The 19587-nt window shown below is 42.5% G+C and overlaps 1 protein-coding gene across 17 annotated transcripts in view; it reads right to left on the minus strand.

Moving 5' to 3' along the window:
- The window catches only part of MBNL1 (muscleblind like splicing regulator 1), a 305447-nt gene that overhangs the window by 5836 nt on the left and 280024 nt on the right, over positions 1–19587 (minus strand). For 11 of the 17 annotated variants that reach the window (XM_038758800.1, XM_038758858.1, XM_038758728.1 and 8 more), the window contains 4 exons: positions 18759–18912; positions 8775–8810; positions 7987–8081; positions 4541–4615 (listed from right to left, as the gene is read on the minus strand). In XM_038758800.1, coding sequence (XP_038614728.1) covers positions 4559–4615; positions 7987–8081; positions 8775–8810; positions 18759–18912 — 342 coding nt within the window. In that variant the 3' untranslated portion in view covers positions 4541–4558. The remainder of the gene's footprint in view (positions 1–4540; positions 4616–7986; positions 8082–8774; positions 8811–18758; positions 18913–19587) is intronic. The other 6 variants (XM_038759016.1, XM_038759187.1, XM_038759433.1 and 3 more) reach the window with 3 other exon arrangements.

Genomic DNA, 19587 nt, shown 5'->3' on the forward strand with positions numbered 1-19587 from the left:
GTACTAAGCACTTGGGAAGTACAAGTTGGCAACATATAGAGATGGTCCCTACCCAACAGCAGGTTCACAATGATATGCCTGTACCTTTTCCTAAGCCAAGCAACAGGGCTTTTCTCACATCCCTGGTGGAAGGGGAAGTGGCTGCCAGAATTTGGCTCCCCCTGTGGTTCCATAGGAAGTGAAGCTTTACTGCGACTTCAGTGACTCAGTTGTCCAATATTCCCTTTCTGTAAGCATCCTGTTTTGTTCCCCCTCACACCAATCAGGCCTCAAGCAGATCTTATTTCATTATTTTACAGACTTAAGAGGTTTTAGAGAGCGGATTGATTAAATTGACCTTAACACACCTGTATCTGAACTACAGGAATATCAATTTAATAATTCTACTGAAAGGTCAAGTTGGAACTGAAGTGTATGTAGAATAAGAGGGACGACTAATGGAAAGAAATTGATATTATTAAATGTGGAAGACAATAAGTGGTGCTGAAAAATCAATGAGAGTACTTCAAAACTTTTCCCTCTCCCACATCACACTCTTCCTTCTAATTTTACCATAGCAGGGATCCCACCCTCATCCTTCCTTTAAGCTAACTGTGGGTAGGGAATGTGTTTGCTATATTGCTATATATACTCTCTCAAGGGCTTAGTACAGTGCTCTGCATACAGTATGTGTTCAATAAATACGACTGACTGGCCCAGAACTTCACAACCCCGTTATTGGTCCACAATTCCTTGTTCTTTCAATTCTCACTCAGCTCGTTCCTTAATCCTTCTGCCTTTTCCTACAAAAAACATTTCCTGGATCCACTCCTATCGTACCTAAATGAGAACTACCATCCTATCTGGACCTTTTCACTACGTGACTTGACACCAACTTCTCCCTCTCCAATGTATACATTCAGCTAGCGAGACTGGTTGTCTAAAATTTGATTCTGCTCATGGCTTCTGCTTCCTCAAAAATCACTCCTCTCTGGCTTAAGTCCAAACTCCAGACTATAGCCTTGCTCCAAAGCACTCCAGTAGTTCTCTCTCCCTCAGCAATTGTTTGCTACAACCCTGTATTTTTTCTCCTCCTAAGCTAATTTACTTCCTGTGCCCTAGTCCCTAATTTCCACCCTCCATGCCCTTTGCCCACTTTCTTTCTCTTGCTGGAACTTCCTCCCCTCCAATTCCACAAGGCCACAGCTCTCCCCCATCTTTACGACCCACCTACTCAGGAGACTTTACCCAATTAATGCCCTCCTCGCAAAACTGTGTCTATCAAACAACCGCTCTGGTAACTGAAACCCTTATGAGCTTACATGAAGCCCCTTTTGTGGTACAACAATCCTCAACTTACATTAATTTACACTTGTTTTTCCCCATATCATGCCATACTCCTGTTTTATAACTCTTGCTCCCACTGTCTCCCACATCAGATCTGTAAGCTTGTGGGCAGGGAATGTGTCTGTCATATTGTATTCTTCCAAGCACTTAGTACAGTGCTCTGCACACAGTAAGCGCTCAATAAATACAACGGACTGAGTTCTCAAGGGCAGGGGCCGTGACTTCTATCTTTATTGTATTCCTCCAAGCACAGGGTTCTGCACACAGTAGGTGCTCAAGAAATCGTGGCTCAGTGGAAAGAGCATGGGCTTTGGAGTCCAAGATCATGGGTTCTAATCCCAGCTCCTCCACTTGTCAGCTGTGTGACTTTGGGCAAGTCACTTAACTTTTCTGTGCCTCAGTTACCTCATCTGTAAAATGGGGGTGAAGACTGTGAGCCCCACGTGGGACAACCTGATCACCTTGTAACCTCCCCAGTGCTTAGAACAGTGCTTGGCACATAGTAAGCACTTAATAAATGCCATTATTATTATTATCACTACTGATGGATTTTTGAAAACCCAGAAGTGAAGAAACACTGCCACTCACATTCTGACTAGGTTGCTAGGATTCCCCTACAAATTGTCAACTTTGCAATTTAAGCTAACTTCCTGCAGGATGCATTCACAGTAGGGTCATTTTCATTTACTCCCTTCTAGACTGTAAACTTGTTGTGGGCAGGGAATGTGTCTATCAACTATGTTGTAGTGTACTCTCCCAAGCACTTAGTACAATGTTCTGCTCACAGTAAGTGCTCAATAAATACCAATGACTAATTTTTATTGAGCCCTATTTTCTCAGAAGAGAGCAGGACTCCAAAGAGTCCTGAGTTTGCCTTCCATTGGTGTTTATCCTGCACCATCCCCACACAAGGTGTGCCCGCTGAGGGTGGTGTGGGGATGGTGGGGAGGGGCCTACTCCTGCCACTTTTCTGTCCTGGCCACAGTTCTGGAGCTTTAGATCACAGCATGGTTTTGCTGACAAAGCTTGGTTCAGAGACTCCCCATCTTGGGAGACCACCTCATCATACCTGGTTTCTTCCAAAGTGCTGGTCTAATTCTCGACTCTGCCACATGTCTGCTGTGTGACCTTGGGTAAGTCACTTCACTTCTCTGTCTCTCATTCATTCAATTGTATCTGAGGGCTTACTGTGTGCAAAGTCATGTACTAAGTGCTTCAGTTACCTCATCTGTAAAATGGAGTGTAAGATTGTGCACTTCACGTCAGATAGGGACTGTGTCCAACTTGATTACCTTGTATCCACCCCAGTGCTTAGAACAATGTTTGGCACATAGTAAGTGCTTAACAAATAGTAAGTGCTTAAGAGAAGTAGCGTGGCTTAGTGTCAAGAGCATGGGCTTGAGAGTCAGAGGTCATTGGTTCTAATCCCAGCTTTCCCACTTATCAGCTGTGTGACTTTGGGCAAGTCACTTAACTTCTCTGTGCCTCAGTTACCTCATCTGTAAAATGGGGATTAAGACTGTGAACCCCATGTGGAACCCCCTGATTACCTTGTATCTACCCCAGCACTTAGAACAGTGCTTGGCACATAGTAAGCGCTTACCAAATACCATCATTATTAAATACCATAATTATTATTACTACAGAGGAAGCCCCCAGAGGCTGACCGGAGGCCTGAATTTGGGAGCCTGCAGCCTGATGACTGTACTTAAGAACCAACAGAATGCCAAAAGGAACTTGGGGCTCTTCCAGCACTCAGTCAATCAATCAAGTGATCCATGGTATTTACTGAGTGCTTACTGTGAGCAGAGTACTCTACAGGGAAAAGCACCATGACCTAGTGGAAAGAGGGAGTCAGAGAACCTAGGTTCTAATCCCAGTTCTACCACTTGATTGCTGTGTGGTCTTGAGCAAGTTAACTTCTCTTTGCCTCAGTTTCCTCAGCTGCAAAATGGGGATTCAATGTCTGTTCTCCCTCCTACTTAGACTATGAGCCCCCTATGAACGGGGATTGTATCCAACCTTTTAAGCTTGTATCTGCCCCAGTGTTTAGAGCAGTGCTTGGCACATAGTAAGCACTTAACAAATACCATAATTATTATCATTATTACTAAGCACTTGGGAGAGTACAATGCAATAGAGTTGGTAGACATGTTTCCTGCCCAGAAGGAGCCTGCAGTCTACAGGGGAAGAGAGACAGGAAAATAAATAATAGGCAGGGGAAACAACCTAGTACGAAGGTATACGCTAGGGCTGTGAAAGTGGTGAAAGAGTATCAAAGCGCTTAGGGGGTACAGTCCTGAGTGTGTGGGCAATGCATGTGGGGAGGGCAAATAAAGGAAAATGAGGGGTTCATTAGGGAACATCTCCAGAAGAGATGTGGTTTTAGTAATGATAATAATTATGGTATTTGTTAAGCACTAACTGTGTGCCAGGCACTGCATTAAGCAGCTGGGATAGATACAAGCAAATCGGGTTGGACACGGTCCCTGTCCCATGTGGGGCTCACAGTCTCAATCCCCATTTTACAGATGAGGTCACTGAGGCCCAGTGAAGTAATGGGACTTGCCCAAGGTCACACAGCAGACAAGTGGTGGAATCAGGATTAAAATCCATGGTCTTCTGACTACCAGGCTCATGCTCTTCCCATTACGCCACACTACCTCTCAGCGTAGTAGGGTTGGTCAGCCTTTCTTTTACATAAGGGCAAACCCAGCCCAAGCCTTCTTTGAGGCTACACTTGGAGAGGTGGCACCCCTTCACCTGAATTTGGAGAACTGAGATTAGTGTGGTCATTTTGAAAAAATTCAGTTTTTAACACCTGTCCTTTCTGATCCATTTTAATTACTCCTAGCTTAGAGGTTGAAATATCAATTATCAATCAGGGCTGTGTACAATGCCTGGAACATAGTAAGCGCTTAACATGAATACCATTATTATTATTATCATTATTATTATTATCAATCAATCAATCAATGGTATTTATTGTGCACTTACTGTGTGATGAGCACTGAACTGAGTGCTTGGGAGAGTACAATACAGCAGCATTAGCAGACCTATCTAAGTTTTATATCTTTGAAAGAAAGCAGCATTGAACATTTTCCCTGCTACATGGCCAATGCTCAATAGATTTTTTTTTTTCATTTCCAAGGCAACCAAATCCTATAAAACCTACTAGAATAAGAAAAATGACAAACACACAAAGGATACTTACTGTTTGGTGATGAAAAATCTACATCTGGGTAACATACTTGTGGCTAGTCAGATGTTCGGCAGATATTATGGGTATCTGACAAATAAAAAATTAATGAATGAATGACTCATGCAAGCAAGCACAACCAAGAGACTCAAACATTTTATTATTCATATTTAAGAAAAGTGAAGTTCAGCTGTGAGGTGACAGTCCTTACTCAGTACAATATAATAATTCGTTAATGTAAACCCAAATGCCAAAGTAGCAACTTATATATATATATGTATTTTTAATTGTGTTAAAGAACGATTCCACCCAGGCAAAAAGAGTGTTACCAGTTGTTTAGGGAGTAAGAGAAGTTAAATTCCAAAAGTGCATGCAGTGCAGTCATCGAAAAGAAGCCCTTTTTGTTGGCCTACACATGAGTGTGAGAGTACATCGATTTGGTAAATGACGAAGAGGAAAATACCAATTTCTAACGCTTTCTATCAACTAACAGTCTTTGTACCTTTATTTTTTGCCCAAAAATAGCTACCAAGAATTACAAATGACAAGTCGTAGAGAAAAACCTAAGGCAGTTCTTGTTTTCAAAGCGGGAATCTAGGGTCTCTTTCAAGTGATGCTCTCAAAATTATAACCGCAGTTTAGAAAAATCCCTCTGCAGAACCCAGCAGCCCATTTTATTGGGTTTTAATTAGGCAGGAAAATGAATGGAGGGACAGAGATTTCCCTAGATACGCAAAACTAAGAACTGAATTCAACAAATTCCTGTGGTTTAAAACTTTAATCTAGTCAGTAGTTTCCCACGACTGCAATGTTTAAGCAGGACTCTGACTGGGAAAGGAAGCCCAGGCCTTAATGACGGCCCCTCTCTGTTTGAATGGATGCTACTTTCTGGGTTTGATTCATCCTTCAACTTTCAAAGATGCAATTTTACACTACTGGTAAGTGGCACTGGAAAGTGCTCCAAGCATAAAGAAGCTTCTCATACCATTTTTCTTACTGCTGCAGGACGGGAGGTTGAACCCAACAGTAGAAGCATCAAGGATGGGGCTGTCAAAACATACCAAGGACCTTCAACACCAGTCAATGAAGATGAAGGGCCAGATATCACCTTCTGCGTTCATGCAAGCTACATTTGGTGGCATCAGATAACTCGGCAATGCGTACGCACTGTAGGCATATACATATACATGTATATGTAGATAGATTATATATGTATATATATATATTTGTAGAAAAAGAGAAAGCTGTTCTGGTTTGGGGCTGCAAAATTTCCCTATGTCACAAGGGCCCAAGAAAGATATGCATGAAATGATCATAGCACAATGCAAAATAGAAAGTGTCCCTAGAAGTCAATATGGCTGAGAGCATGTCGATATTTGCTTTGCTGTGGTTTTGCTTACACCAGCAGTTCTGAGGTCAACCCGTGGTTCAAAGTAAAGAAAGGAAGTTTAGATGAACTGTTCTGTTTGGTAAATGACTCCCGGTAAATGCTTTTGGAAATTCGAGACTCAAAAGTCTCCCTGAGCTGCCACATTTGCCAAAGTTGGCCTCCTTGTAAGCGAGTACGTCCTCTGAGGGGCCTGTCAAAATCAACTGTTTGTTCAGAAATGCTCAAAGATTGTCTGAAAATGTTTCCAAAATCCAAGGTTTTTTTTTCTTTTTTTAATGGTATTTGTTAAGCACTTACTATGTGCCAAGCACTATATTCAGTGCCGGGGTAGGTACAGATAATCACATTGGACACAGTGCATATCCCACATGGGGTTCACTGTCTTAATTTTCATTTTACAGATAAGATAACTGACGCTCAGAGAAGTTAAATGACTTGCCTAAGGTCACAGGGCAGACAAGTGACAGAGCTGGAATTAGAACCCAAGACCTCTGACTCCCAGGCCCATGCTCTTTCCACTAGGCCACACTGCTCCTCAAGTTACACTGAAGTTATATATGTGCAAGTGTTTCATGGACATCTAAAAAAAAGTAGCTGACAAAAATCAACTTTTTTTCCACAGATTTCTTTTCTCTTTAAGAGTTGCTCAAACAGGACATTGGGCACAAGTGGGTTTTACGATCCTATGTCAAGTAAGTGCAAAAGCACATACGGCAAATTGAATCTGCTGCTCTAAAGTGAGACTTCTATCTTCTTTCTCTCATTTTTCTTTGTCCTTTGGGCACCGTGTTGTTGCCAAGTGGCTAGAGCTTTAAAATGGAGGAAATCTGGAGTGAAACACAGTTTGTCATAGTCCTCTTATTGCATTTTGCTTTCTGAATGTGTGAAAAGCACACTCTTGATACATTTAGGGATGAGGTGATGGATTCCAGGCCACATCTCTTCCCGGGTATGGGAAGGGTGCATATTTTGAAGTATAACATTTTTCATTCCAGCTTTTTTAATTAAAAAGCAATGGGCATAGTTCTAATCCTCTACCTAGATTCTGGAAAGGTTCTGAGCTAACAGGTTTATCTCTGCAACTCCCTGACACTTGAGAGGGGACTTTTAATTTCCATGCATGGCAGTATTTTATCTTAGATCTAGAAACTCAATTACAGTGGGGAGACATTGTGGAAAAACTCAATTTCTTTTGAATAGCCATTCTATCTGAGTCATTTTTCAACAGACTCAATTACAAGAGTGGTCTCTGGTGGCATAATGAGCCACTTTTCTGGTTTTTTTAAAGAAGCCAGGTGATAATTCAAACATTGCTCTTCACCGCGATATTTATTTTGGATTCTGTGTGTTCTTGTTCTCTTGGTAGCGCAGGAGTGTGGCCTAGTGGAAAGAGCACGGTCCTGGGAATCAGAGGACATGGGTTCTAATCCTTGCTCTGCCACATGTCTGCTGTGTGACCCTGGGCAAGTCACTAAGCTTCTCTGTGCCTCAGTTACCTCACCTGTAAAATGGGGATCAAGACTGTGAGCCCCGTATGGTACAGGGACTGTGTCCAACCTAATTATCGTGTATCTACCCCAGCGCTTAGAAAAGGGCTTGGCACACTGTGAGCGCTCAACAAATGCCGCAGTCATTACTCTCATTAGAAGAAAAACAACCCCGCACACAGTAAGCGCTCAATAAATACGACTGAATGAATGAACAACCCTCTAAGATATTAATTATCCAATTCACAATTGAATAATTAATCAGAAAGAGCGGTCCAGACCAAATCAGAAATGCTCGTGCAAATGTCATTTTAGTAGCATCAGCAATGGAGCTGCAACACCCTCAGGGTACCGACAGAAGGCACCAAAGCATTCTGCTGCTCATCAAAAGAAAAAAAAAGAATGTGTAGGCCAACAAGAAGTAGAGTCGAAATCCTCATGCTCAGTAAAAGCCCCACCCGGAACCCTCTGGCACACACAAATCCCCCACTGATCCCAGCGGGAAATTGGTGTGCACGGGGGTCTGTTCGATTGAAGCCCTATTAGAGTTGGTCTTTAAGAAACAAAGCTGTAAATTAGCAAACCTGGTTGGCTGTGGCTGTTGCAGCGAAGGGAACACTTGTGGCAGATGTTGTTGCTGCGGACACAGTGGCTGGAGTAGCACCGTGCACCATGGGAACTTTCGGAGGGAAAATCATATAAGCAAACATACGGAAGAGTGTAGCGGTATGGAAACCATGACAACATGGGGGTAGAAGAATTGGGCATGGTATTTGATCACAGCGGAAGCCATGTGACGAGACATCATCACCAGCGAGTGACATGCAATCACAGTGCCAAGCGGGACAACATTCCAGGGAGAGAGGGGGAGGGGAAATGAAAGAGAAAAAAAGGGGAAAAAAGCTTGTTACCATCAAATCAAGAAAATCAACACAAACAAGCTTAATCAGCTACGTCAATACAAGAGTTTTAACATGTGTTCATATTTATACTGATTCAAAATCTAAGCCAAAGACACAGCTTATTTACTCTGAACGTTCATTTATCAATTGGAACGGAATGTATACTTGCATATTTAATAATGAAAAATTACTGTTATGTTACTTTTATGAGAAAGATTCTAAACACCGGAACTCAGAGTCCAGTCAAAATCCACCAAGGTTGACAGTAAAAGGAAAACTCCTGTGTAAAGAAAATAACTCCAGTGGTCCGTGGGGCAACTGAATTGATCAGTGGCACTGAATGGATAGTTGTTAGCCCAGGCAGGGTGGGGGTGCCTGAAAGTCTCCTAGAAGACCCTACTGGTGGATTTTGAGGGGCTTTGAGCTGCACCATAGGTTTAAGATAATCAAGAAACAAAGCTGGCACCTACCAACACTTGTAGCGGGTGTCATGCACAATATTGAGCCTGCCCATCATGCATTGCAACAGGAAGGTGGATTTGAAAAGGGAAAAGAATTAAAACAACCCATCACACGTGTAATTAGAAAATTCATTTGAACAAAGAAGAAAAATTGTTATTATGGGAACAGTGGCATGTAACTGTCAGCACAATCACATCATACGGTAGCAAGTGATCAATTAGAACTCGTCTCAAGTGAGGAGTAAAAGCCAATAGAACTGTGTGCTGGTACACTCTGCTTTTTTTATATCACTTCCTAGCACCATTTCACAATTGAATGTTAAGGGGAAAAACCCTCTTGATCACTTTCAACAAACAAATAATATTTTTGGCCTCCTTCGTGGTTACGAATGTAAAAAGAAACACATTTTTGTTCAGCTACAATTACTGAAGATACCACTGGCTAGTAAGGAATTCAGAACACAAAATGATTTTCACTTTAGCTCTGAAAAACAAGGAAAGCCAGAGATTTCGTTTTTGTGTCCATCTCAAGATAATACCTGGAAATGGATGTGGTGTTTGTACAACTGACTTCCTTCTATGGAGATTTGGCTATAAGCTTAATAAACAGAAGCCACTAAAGATTTCCATGCTTTTGCATTTTACATACATTAAAATGAGGTAACAGAAGTTACTCTGATTTAAAAAAACTCTGCTCTGATTTACAAAACTCAAACCTCTAACTGATAGAATAAGCAAACTTGATAAATGTTCACTGTCTGGGCACGAAGGATTCATAAAATGCCTTTGATCTGAAGTACCAAGAGGAATATTTACAGTGCAGTGTGTTAGTAACAGTGAAAGCTGGTAGGCTTTCAGTGCAAATTTTACAAACAGCACTACTGAATCTGAGGTGCTTGCAGGGCTATATATTTTTCCACTTATCTAGGTTAAAAAAAATCACATGTAATAGCACCCTCACACACAAGTAACTTGGAAGTCAAATTGATTTTACAAACTACAAGGCATTATCTCACACTCAGAGTGACATCTTAAAGTGAGACCTTTCCCTGCATAGTAAGACTTCGGAAAATATCAACCCATTTTAATCATTTTTACTCTTAAATTTGGCATGTCCCATTTTAAATACAACGACATCTGTGGTGAACATGTGTTTGAAAAGTTTATGCTAAATGTGAATTGTCTCAGACTCCTGAAGATGAGGCTTCAGCTGGACAGACTACTACAGACATAATTAACTTATATCCAAACTCAACTCCCTGTTAGAAACCAAATCATCAGTCTTTGAATTTAAAGAATGTGCTCAAGTGGTGGGTTACATGATAAGGATGGAGGTTGGGGAGGGAGGGTGGTTCTCCTTTATTCTGTCTAGCATAACTTCCGAGACACGCAGCCATTTGCTCATGCAGTAAATTGGCAAAAATCTAATGTCTGAAGACAGCCATTGACAAAAGTCTAGAAGAGAAAGATGACTACAGGCCAATAGCTGGCAAACCTAATTATGAAAATCTATCTTGAATGTGAAACCACAAATCTTAACTTTGCCAATCTTAACCCATACCTAACTCTCTACCTCTCAACCTGGTTCTAACCCTAAATCTTCCTTTAACCATCACCCTGGCCACGCTCTGAATTGAAAGAGGCCTTCCTGAAACTAGGGGTGGATTTTAATGATGGGCTGATTCTGAGATTTGGAAATATTGATTGATGGAGTTTGTCAACCACTGAATTTTAGGCATTTGGTTTTGATAGGTCACTCCCTTTTTGTGCCTGGCCTAAGCAATGGATATGATATACACTGCACTGGCTTGACATGTGGGGGTGGGGCCACCCTAAACCCTCTCGACTGTAAGCTCACTGTAGTCAGGAATGTGCCTACCAACTCTGTTATACTGTACTCTCCCAAGCTCTTAGTACAGTGTTCTACGCAAGGTATGTGCTCAATAAATATGATTGATTGATACTGCTACTAAAATTGGAATTTCATCTGACATATTACTTAAGGCTGGGAGGAGAATAATAATGATGGTATTTGTTAAGTGATTGGGAAATCATTAGTTCCTAATGGTTCTGCTGATGGGAAAAATCAAAATATGCATGGAAATCACTTTTAAGGAGTATTTATTGGCAAGGTCCATTTAAATACTGTGTGATAGTACATGTCTCTAATTATTCTATGTTTATATATTTTCATTTTCCTATTACATCATTCCAAGCATAATTCAGCCAGCATGCTGAAAACAGAGCTAGTCTTGCAATATCCTAATGAAACAGAACTGTAAAGCTTTTTGGCTGAAATTGTAGTTTGAGTTATCGTCATAATTAAGATTATTACCAGTCCACACAGTTTGGAGAGGAGTTTGCCACAAATAAACATAAGGCCACAGTGAAACAACTAGCCAGAGTGCAATAATTAAAAAATATGGAGATATAATGCTATCAGACCCACTTACCACTAATAAAAATCATTTTGGAAATGACCTTAATATTCATCTTGATTTACAAATAAGAAGGCCTAAACAGCACATTAGTTAATTCAAACTTTCCTCGGTTCTTGCGCAGAAGGAAGAATTTGAGTTGAAATAAATGCTAAATTCATTTTTCCTCCACTGAAGTATTTTGGTAGATGCATATCAAATTGCTGAGGAATGTCATTTGTGGCTTTAAAATATGCTACTTGCAATGAAAACAATGTAAATAATTCCCTACCCTTAAACTGATGCATCTCCTATCTGTTTTTTTCCGTGAGGAACATCACTAAAAAAATGATTGGGGTGGGGATTCTGACTTTTGAAAGAATATTTTAGAATTGATGTGGGAACTACTTTAGGACTTGGTACTTGTTTTGAGAAGGGGACTCTGAATGGGGAGAGTGATTGTTATTTCTGCCTTTGAGAAGAAAGGAGTACAATCTACCCTTTTCTGGCATAGAAGCTAGTGAAAAACAGGAAAGAAGATTCAGAAGCTGTGCTAATGTATTTACCTCTGGGTAAGTGGTTCCTTACTTTGATCAAGGAAGAGAGTGGGAGACACTAAGTGCAGAGTCTACCTAGACTATATGAAATGAAAGACTATGTGACTGGGAGTAGTCTGTGCTTCCCTTTCCACTGTTTAACAATGGGTGGATTTGGACGTAATTCCAGAATTTCTGGTAAAAGTTCATTTATGCACTTTTACAAAGCTAAATTCCCCATAAAGCCAAATGTTACACTGTACACTGATTTATACTGGGGTCTGCAGACCTTTCCAAAGTAGTGCCTAAACACAGAATTTTCTTCTCTGCATTTATGAGGTAAGGGCAGGTGTTGGGATTGTTATCCCTAGCAAAGCACAGAAAAGTATAATGACTGGCCCAAGATACTTCAGCTTTTCAGGGGAAAAACTCGTTCTTGAACTGAGGATCCTGAGTTCTTTGTAAACTCCTGTGGCAATGGAAGCACAGAACTCAAAGTACTAGCTGAAATGAAAATATCAGGATCCAAGATGAGCCTGTATTTTCCTTATTCTGTAGTGGACCATGTCTTCGCAGAGGTCTTGGGTACACCATGCTGGGCCAGAAGCAGTGTAGCTTAGTGGAAATAGCATGGGCTTGGGAGTCCACCAAGCTAGCTCTCTTCCTCCCTTCAAAGCCCTACTGAGAGCTCACCTCATCCAAGAGGCCTTCCCAGACTGAGTCCCCTTTTCCCTCTCCTCCTCCCCATTCCCCCTGCCCTACCTCCTTCCCCTCTCCACAGCACCTGTATATATGTTTGTACAGATTTATTTACTTTACTTGGACATATTTACTATTATATTTTGTTAATGATGTGCATTTAGCTTTAGTTCTATTTGTTCTGATGACTTGACACCTGTCCACATGTTTTGTTTTATTGTCTGTCTCCCCCTTCTAGACTGTGAGCCCGTTGCTGGGTAGAGACTGTTACTATATGTTGCCAACTTGTACTTCCCAAGTGCTTAGTACAGTGCTCTGTACAAAGTAAGCGCTCAATAAATACCACTGAATGAGTGAATGAATGAATGAATGAGTCAGAGGACATGGGTTCTAATCCCGGTTCCACCACTTGTCTGCTGTGTGAACTTGGGCAAGCCACTTAACTCCTCTGTGCCTCAGTTACCTCATCTGTAAAATGAAGATTAAGACTGTGAGTCCCATGTGGGACAATACGATTGATTGATTGATTGATTGACAACCTGTTTACCTTGTATCTACCCCAATGCTTAGAACAGTGCTTGGCACATAGTAAGCACTCAACAAATACCATCATTGATATTATTATTATTATTAATGTGCACTTTCACTACCTATTTTGGGTGGAATGGTACTAGAGAGTATTCAGAGTATTCACCTAACAATGGAGCTTGTTTGCATATAGCACAGGGCAGTTATTGGATGAACTGAATTGTGTGCATGCATGGTAAACTCCATGAAAGCATGTCTTAATGCATGGCTAGGCGAAGACTGAAACCCACCACTTTAGCAGAACTAGGCATTTTTCCAATTCACTGCTAACATGACTGGCCACCCCAGAGTTTAGTACGGTGCCTGGCACATAGTGAGCGCTTAGCATGGCTTGGTGGAAAGAGCACGGACCTGGGAGTCCGAGGTCATGGGTTCTAAACTCAGCCCCGACACTTGTCAGCTGTGTGACTTTAGGCAAGTCCCTTCACTTCTCTGTGCCTCAGTTATGTCATCTGTAAAATGGGGATTAAGACTGTGAGCCCCATGTGGGACAATCTGATTACCGTATATCTAACCAGAGTTTTGAACAGTGCTTGGCAAATAGCAAGCGCTTAACAAATACCATTATTATTACTACCATAATTATTATTATTATTGTTATCATTGGCCCTCCCTGGAATGACACCCCACCTTCCTCTTTTGCCAACCTAAACCCCTCCTTTTCTTCAAAATTCCTTTTCCTGCATGGTCTTCCCAGATTAAGGCTCCCAATCTTTGATACTTCATCAGGCAATTATTATCCCTTCTTTGAATCTTATGTGTTCATGTTTCTATTATGGTATTCCAAGTTATGGGCTTTTAGCATTCACCCTTTATATCTAAACAAATGTTTGTTCTACTCTGTGTCTTCCCAATTCCTAGACTAAACTGGAAATTCCTTGCGGACAAGAACCTTGTATCCAAGTGCATAGAGAAGGGAAAGGGAGTAGGAAAAATCAGGGTCCAGTTGGGGAAGGCCTCTTGGAGGAAGTATGATTTTAGTAAGGCATTGAAGGTGGGGAGAATGGTGGTCTGGCAGATATGAGGTGGGAGGGAGTTCCAGGCCAGAGGATGGTCTTGGGCAAGGGGTAGAGAATGACTAGGTTCACATTAGAGATGAGAAGTGTGAGGGCTGAGCTGCAGTGAGGTAAGAGAGGAGGGAACAAGCTGATCAAGTGCTTTAAAGCCAATGGTGAGGTGTACCTCTTTGATGTGGAGGTGGATGGGCAACCACTGGTAGGCCTTGAAGAATGGGAAGATGTGTGCTGAACTTTCTTTATAGAAAACTGATCCAGACAGCAGAGTGAAGTATGAACTGGAGTGGGGAAAAGGCAGGAGGCAGGGATATCAGCAAGGAGAATGATGCAGTAGTAGAGGCGGGATAGAATAAGTGCTTGGACCAATGTCCTTGGACAGAGAGGAAAGGGTGGATTTTTGAGATGTTGTGAAGGTAACAGGGTCTGGTGACACACTATGTGTGCCAAATAAGAGAGATGAATCAAGAATATTACCAGGGTTAAGGGCTTGTGACTTGTGGAGGATAGTGGTGTTGTATACAGTGATGGGGAGGACAGGGTTTGGGTGAGAATAGGAGGTGTTCTGTTTTGGTCCTGGTAATCTTGAGGTGTCAGTGGAAATTCAAGTAGAGATGTCCTGAAGGCAGGGAGGAAATGAGAGACTGCAGAGACAGAAAGAGATGAGGGCTGTGGTGGTAGATTTGGAAATCATCAAAGGAAGCTCTCCAAAGGAGTGGGTGTACATGATGAATAGAAGGGAACCAAACTGAGTCTTGAGAGACTCCCACAGTTAGAGGGTGGGAGGCAGAGGAGAAGCCTGGCAAAGAGGCTGAGAATGAGTGACCAAAGAGATAGGAGGAGAACCAGGAGAGGACAGTGTCTGTTAAGCCGAGGTTAGATAATGTTTCCAGGAGAAGGGGGTGGTCCACAGCATTGGAGGCAGCTGAGAGTTTGGAGACAATTGAGGATAGCCTTAGTTGCCGCTGGATTTGGCAAGGAAGAGGTCATTAGTGGAGTGAAGGGGGTAGAAGTCATATTGGAGCGGGTCAAGGAGAGAACTGGAGGAGAGGAAGTGGAGGCAATGGGTGCAAACAACTCATTCAAGGAGTGGAGAGGAATGATAGGAGGGAGATGTGGCAGTAACTGGAGGGAACCATGAGCTGAGGGTTTTTTTTTTAGGATAGGTCATAAATGGGCATGTCTGAAAGTATTGGGGAGAGCAGCTATTGAAACGTGAATGATGGAAGATGGCAGTTAAGAGGGAAGAATGGAGAGGGCAAGTGATTTGATAAAGTGTAGAGGGAGTAGGTTTTGAGAGGAGATGGGAGATTTCCTTTTGAGGTACTGGTGGGAAAGATGGGAAAGAGCAGGAGGAGGGAGAGAAGCAGGGGAGATTTTAGGGAAATCATGCCTGATAGTTTCAATTTTATCATAAAATACATAAAATACATGGCAAGGTCATGAGGGGCAAGAGATGAGGGTTTGCAAGGGCAGAGGGTTTGAGAAGGGAGTTAGAAGTCTGAAACATTTGGCACAGGCAATGGGTAAGGGAGAGTGTTGTTTCCGGGCATAAGAGAGGGCAGGTTTAAGCAGGTGAGAATGAATTTGTGATGGATACATTTGGCTTGGTGTCTAGAATTCTGTCAGCAGCATGTTGTAGCTTGTGCAGAAGACTGGAGGAAGCATATCAAGGAGGTGATCCATGGTTGAGGGTTAATAGTATGAGATTGGTGGATAGACGGGGGCAACAAGCAAGTGGAATTGAGTGAACAGGACAGTGTTGAGGGCATGGATTTGTCCACTGAGAGAAGATAGTTTGTGTATGGAAACAAATGAAGAATGATGACTTTAAGAAAATTGGAGGGGATCAAAGGATCAGAGGTCTCTGTGGAGGAACAGGACAGATTTGGTGGGGACGGGGGAGAGAAGCTAGGTGAGGAGGTTGTGGTCAGACAGAAGAATTTCAGAGTTGGTGAGGGTAGAGACTGTACAGTGATTAGAGATGAGGGCGATCAAGCACGTGTCCTAGTTGGTGAGTGGGTGAGGTGGGGTGAAGCAGAAGGTTAGTGGAGTTGAGGAATGATAGGAAGCTTGTAGCAGAAGAGACGGGCATATCCACATGGATCCTGAAGTCCCTGAGGATCAATGTAGGGTTGGAGGAAGACAGAAGGAATGTGAGAAATTTGGAGGATGAAAGGGGATAGATGACCGTTTCTCAGGCAGTTCTATTTTCAATGAGTCAGGCCCTTTTAGAAATTATGTGCAAAAAGAACCACGTGAAAAATGACCAATTACAATGTGCGGAGAATACTCCTGATATGTATCTCTTAGTAATATAATAATAATAATGATGATGGCATTTGTTAAGTGCTTACTATGTGCCAAGCACCGTTTTAAGCACGGGGCGTGGGAGGGGGGGATACAAGGTAATCAGGTTGTTCCACATGGGGCTCACAGTCTTAATCCCCATTTTACAGATGAGGGAACTGAGGCACAGAGAAGTTAAGTGACTTGCCCAAAGTCACACAGCTGACAAATGGCAGAAGCCTTTCAATAATCTCAGAGGGAGATGGGTGTGTGTGTGGTGACAATCATCAGAGAGGTCCCTTTGCCCAGAGTGGCATCCAGGGCATCATCCGATTTGTACTTCCTAAATGCTTAGTAGAGTGCTCTGCACACAGTAAGCACCCAATAAATACGATTGAATGAATGAATGAATGAATGGTGTGTCTGCCCAAGGAACGAGGCTACAGGGGTCAAAAACTGGCAGCCCTGGGGAAGCCAGCATTCTCGGGTCCCAACTGGGGAGCTGTAAAAAGTGGAAGCATCTGCCACTATGGTTGCTTCCTTACCCTAATCCTGGTCTGCCATCTGTCTGTCGTGTGATCTTGGGAAAGTCACTTCATTTCTCTGTCCCTCAGTTACTTCATCTATAAAATGGGGATTGAGACTGGAGGCCCATGTGGGACAGGGCCTGTGTCCCATGTGATTTGCTTGTATCCACCCCAGTGCTTAGTACAGTGCCTGGTCTGTAGCAAGCACTTAAAAAATACACAAATTATTATTATTATTAATAATAATCTGCCTCCTCCTAAACAGAGCCTGGGATGCTGGGAATGCAATAACCCATTATCTAAATGACCCCAGTGGTTTCTAGGCTCAAATAAGGGAGAAGCAGGATATAAGGCGCCACACATGCTGGAGCAAGTAGCAAGTGGTTCTATATGGTAAACTCCATCATCCCTCTCTTGCTGCAAAGTCCTGCTTTGCCCACGCACTACTAAAGTGCTTGAACCTGCCCCTCACATCAATCCAGATAGCCAGTACTAGTTTCCTTTCTTGCCACTTCACTTCTCTTTGCTTTAGTTACCTCATCTGTAAAATGGGAATGGAGACCATGAGCCCCACATGGGACAGAGACTGTGCCCAACCCAATTTGCTTGTATCCACCCCAGCACTTAGTACAGTGCTCGGCAAATGCCACAATTATTATTATTATTATTGCCCCAAGTGCTAAAATGGTAGCCCAGAATGATTGGCAGAATGATTCTCCAGCACAGTGGAATTCCTGGTCGGTAAATATCCTGGGGTGGAGATCCCAAACCAGCGAATTAGTTTCTGTGGGGGTTCCTCAAAAATGTCGTACTGTGGTCTCGGCAGTGGGTACAGCAGTAGCAGAGGCTTCTGCCCCTGCTAAGGTGCTTCTCTAGAGAGCAGCAAGAAGAAAATCTGCAGGATCTGCTGGTCTAGCTGAGGAGGAGCAGCGTGGCCCAGTTGATTAGAGCATGGATTAGAACCCAGGCCCACCACTTGTCTGCTCCAAGACCTTGGGTAAGTGCCTTAGTTTCTCTATGCCTTAGTTACCTTATTTGTAAAACGGGGCTTAAGACTGTGAGCCCACATGGGACATGGACTGTATCCAGTCTGATTAGCTTGTACCTACCTCAGTGCTTAGTGCAGTGCCTGGCACATAATAAGTGCTTAACAAACACCATTAAAAAAAAAAAAGAGGACAAGGAAGTCCTCCTACTCTTGCCAGCCCCACCAGAACCTGGGAGTTTGGGCTTCTGCTGCAACCATGGCAAGAAACAATTCCCCCAACTTCAGAGGCATGAACCCAAGGATTTCAGTACTCATGGCAGCAGGGGTACCTACTGCTTTTTTCTGCTTACCTGCGCAGGCTGCTGCTTCTGCTCCACTCGGGAGGTTCGTGTTTGATAGGAGACAAGGCAAGGGAGGCAATTTGGGGGAAACTTTTGAGGTTTTAGGGCCATAATTCCTAAAACATTTGAAACCCCTGACTCAATGCAAGGTGCTGATTTGTCCAAATGGTTCATTGGTTTTTATAATTTTGCATTTACACCAAATAAGGATTAAAACCTGAAGAATCAGTCTCCAGAAATCTATGATTTCATGTACTCTCATTCAGTTACTGTTCCAGGAAGACAAGCTAAAGAGTAGTCTTCCAGATGGACAGGGCCAGATGTGTGGCAAAGATTGGAGGGAAAGAGAAACAACTTGAATTTCCCTTTTAAATTGAGAACTCTAGAATTTGAATGCACTGTTCATGATGGAGACATGACATTCTGTCCTAAACTCGGGAGTACTCTGTATTGGATCGACTAGACAAAGCCCCTTTCCTGCCCGACTCCGAAGGAGGGGAACTGTGAAAACTAAAAGCTCAACTGCACATGCGATGGGGTCTTTATGGTGACCGTCAATGGTTTAGACCAGCCGACCCGAAGCAGAACTCCTTACCTGGAGGGAGAAAGGCTGTATGCTGTTGTAACTGCATGTTGGCAAGAGCCTGTTGGTATTGGAAAATACCAGTATTAAAGACTGCGGTGGCACCATTGGTTTTTTCAAGCGCAGGCCTCTTTGGTAATGGGGGAAGGACAGCTTGAGGAATTCCCTGTGTGGCGGACGGGTAGAAAAAATAAAGTCCAGTAAAAAAGAAAAAGAAAAGAAAAAAAATCAGTAGAAGGCCAAATTATTTAGGAAGACCATCTTTTTCCATGAGCAAGCAAGCAGCGGAGCAGACTTAACTATCAAATAAAAGGGCAAGATAAAAAGCTTTGAAGGAAGCATTACTTTAGTTTTTTTTAAAAAAAGGCTAGTACGAGAAAACATGTTGGAGCCGTATGTTATCACGAGCCCTAATGTTCTACGTTACATATTGCTTCAGGCAATTATTTTGGAAAAAGAAAAGCTGCACTGCCTGCTCCATGAGGATCAACAAATAAAAGCCATGTTAATAGCAATTTTACAGTGTGACAAACAGGTGAGATCGATATTAAAATTATACCCGCTCTTCCCCAAAGTCTAACTAGTCATGCAAAGTGTACCGAGGCATGCAGGTACGTTAACACTGAGTTACCAATGTTAAAACTACGTTAAGAATATCACTAAAGCCATGCCATCCAAACAGATACATAAATACACAGTCATAAATACAGTTTTAATGTCCTCCAAGAACTTCATTAGAACATTCTACAATGTGGTGAAACTGAATGTGGGCCGCTGGGCTTTAGGAACCTTTGGTTGTCGTTTGGTACGTATTTACATCGACAGTTCAGTCTTGCCACCA

The sequence above is a fragment of the Tachyglossus aculeatus genome, chromosome 1, assembly GCF_015852505.1.
Source record: "Tachyglossus aculeatus isolate mTacAcu1 chromosome 1, mTacAcu1.pri, whole genome shotgun sequence".
Classification (NCBI taxonomy): Eukaryota; Metazoa; Chordata; class Mammalia; order Monotremata; family Tachyglossidae; genus Tachyglossus; species Tachyglossus aculeatus.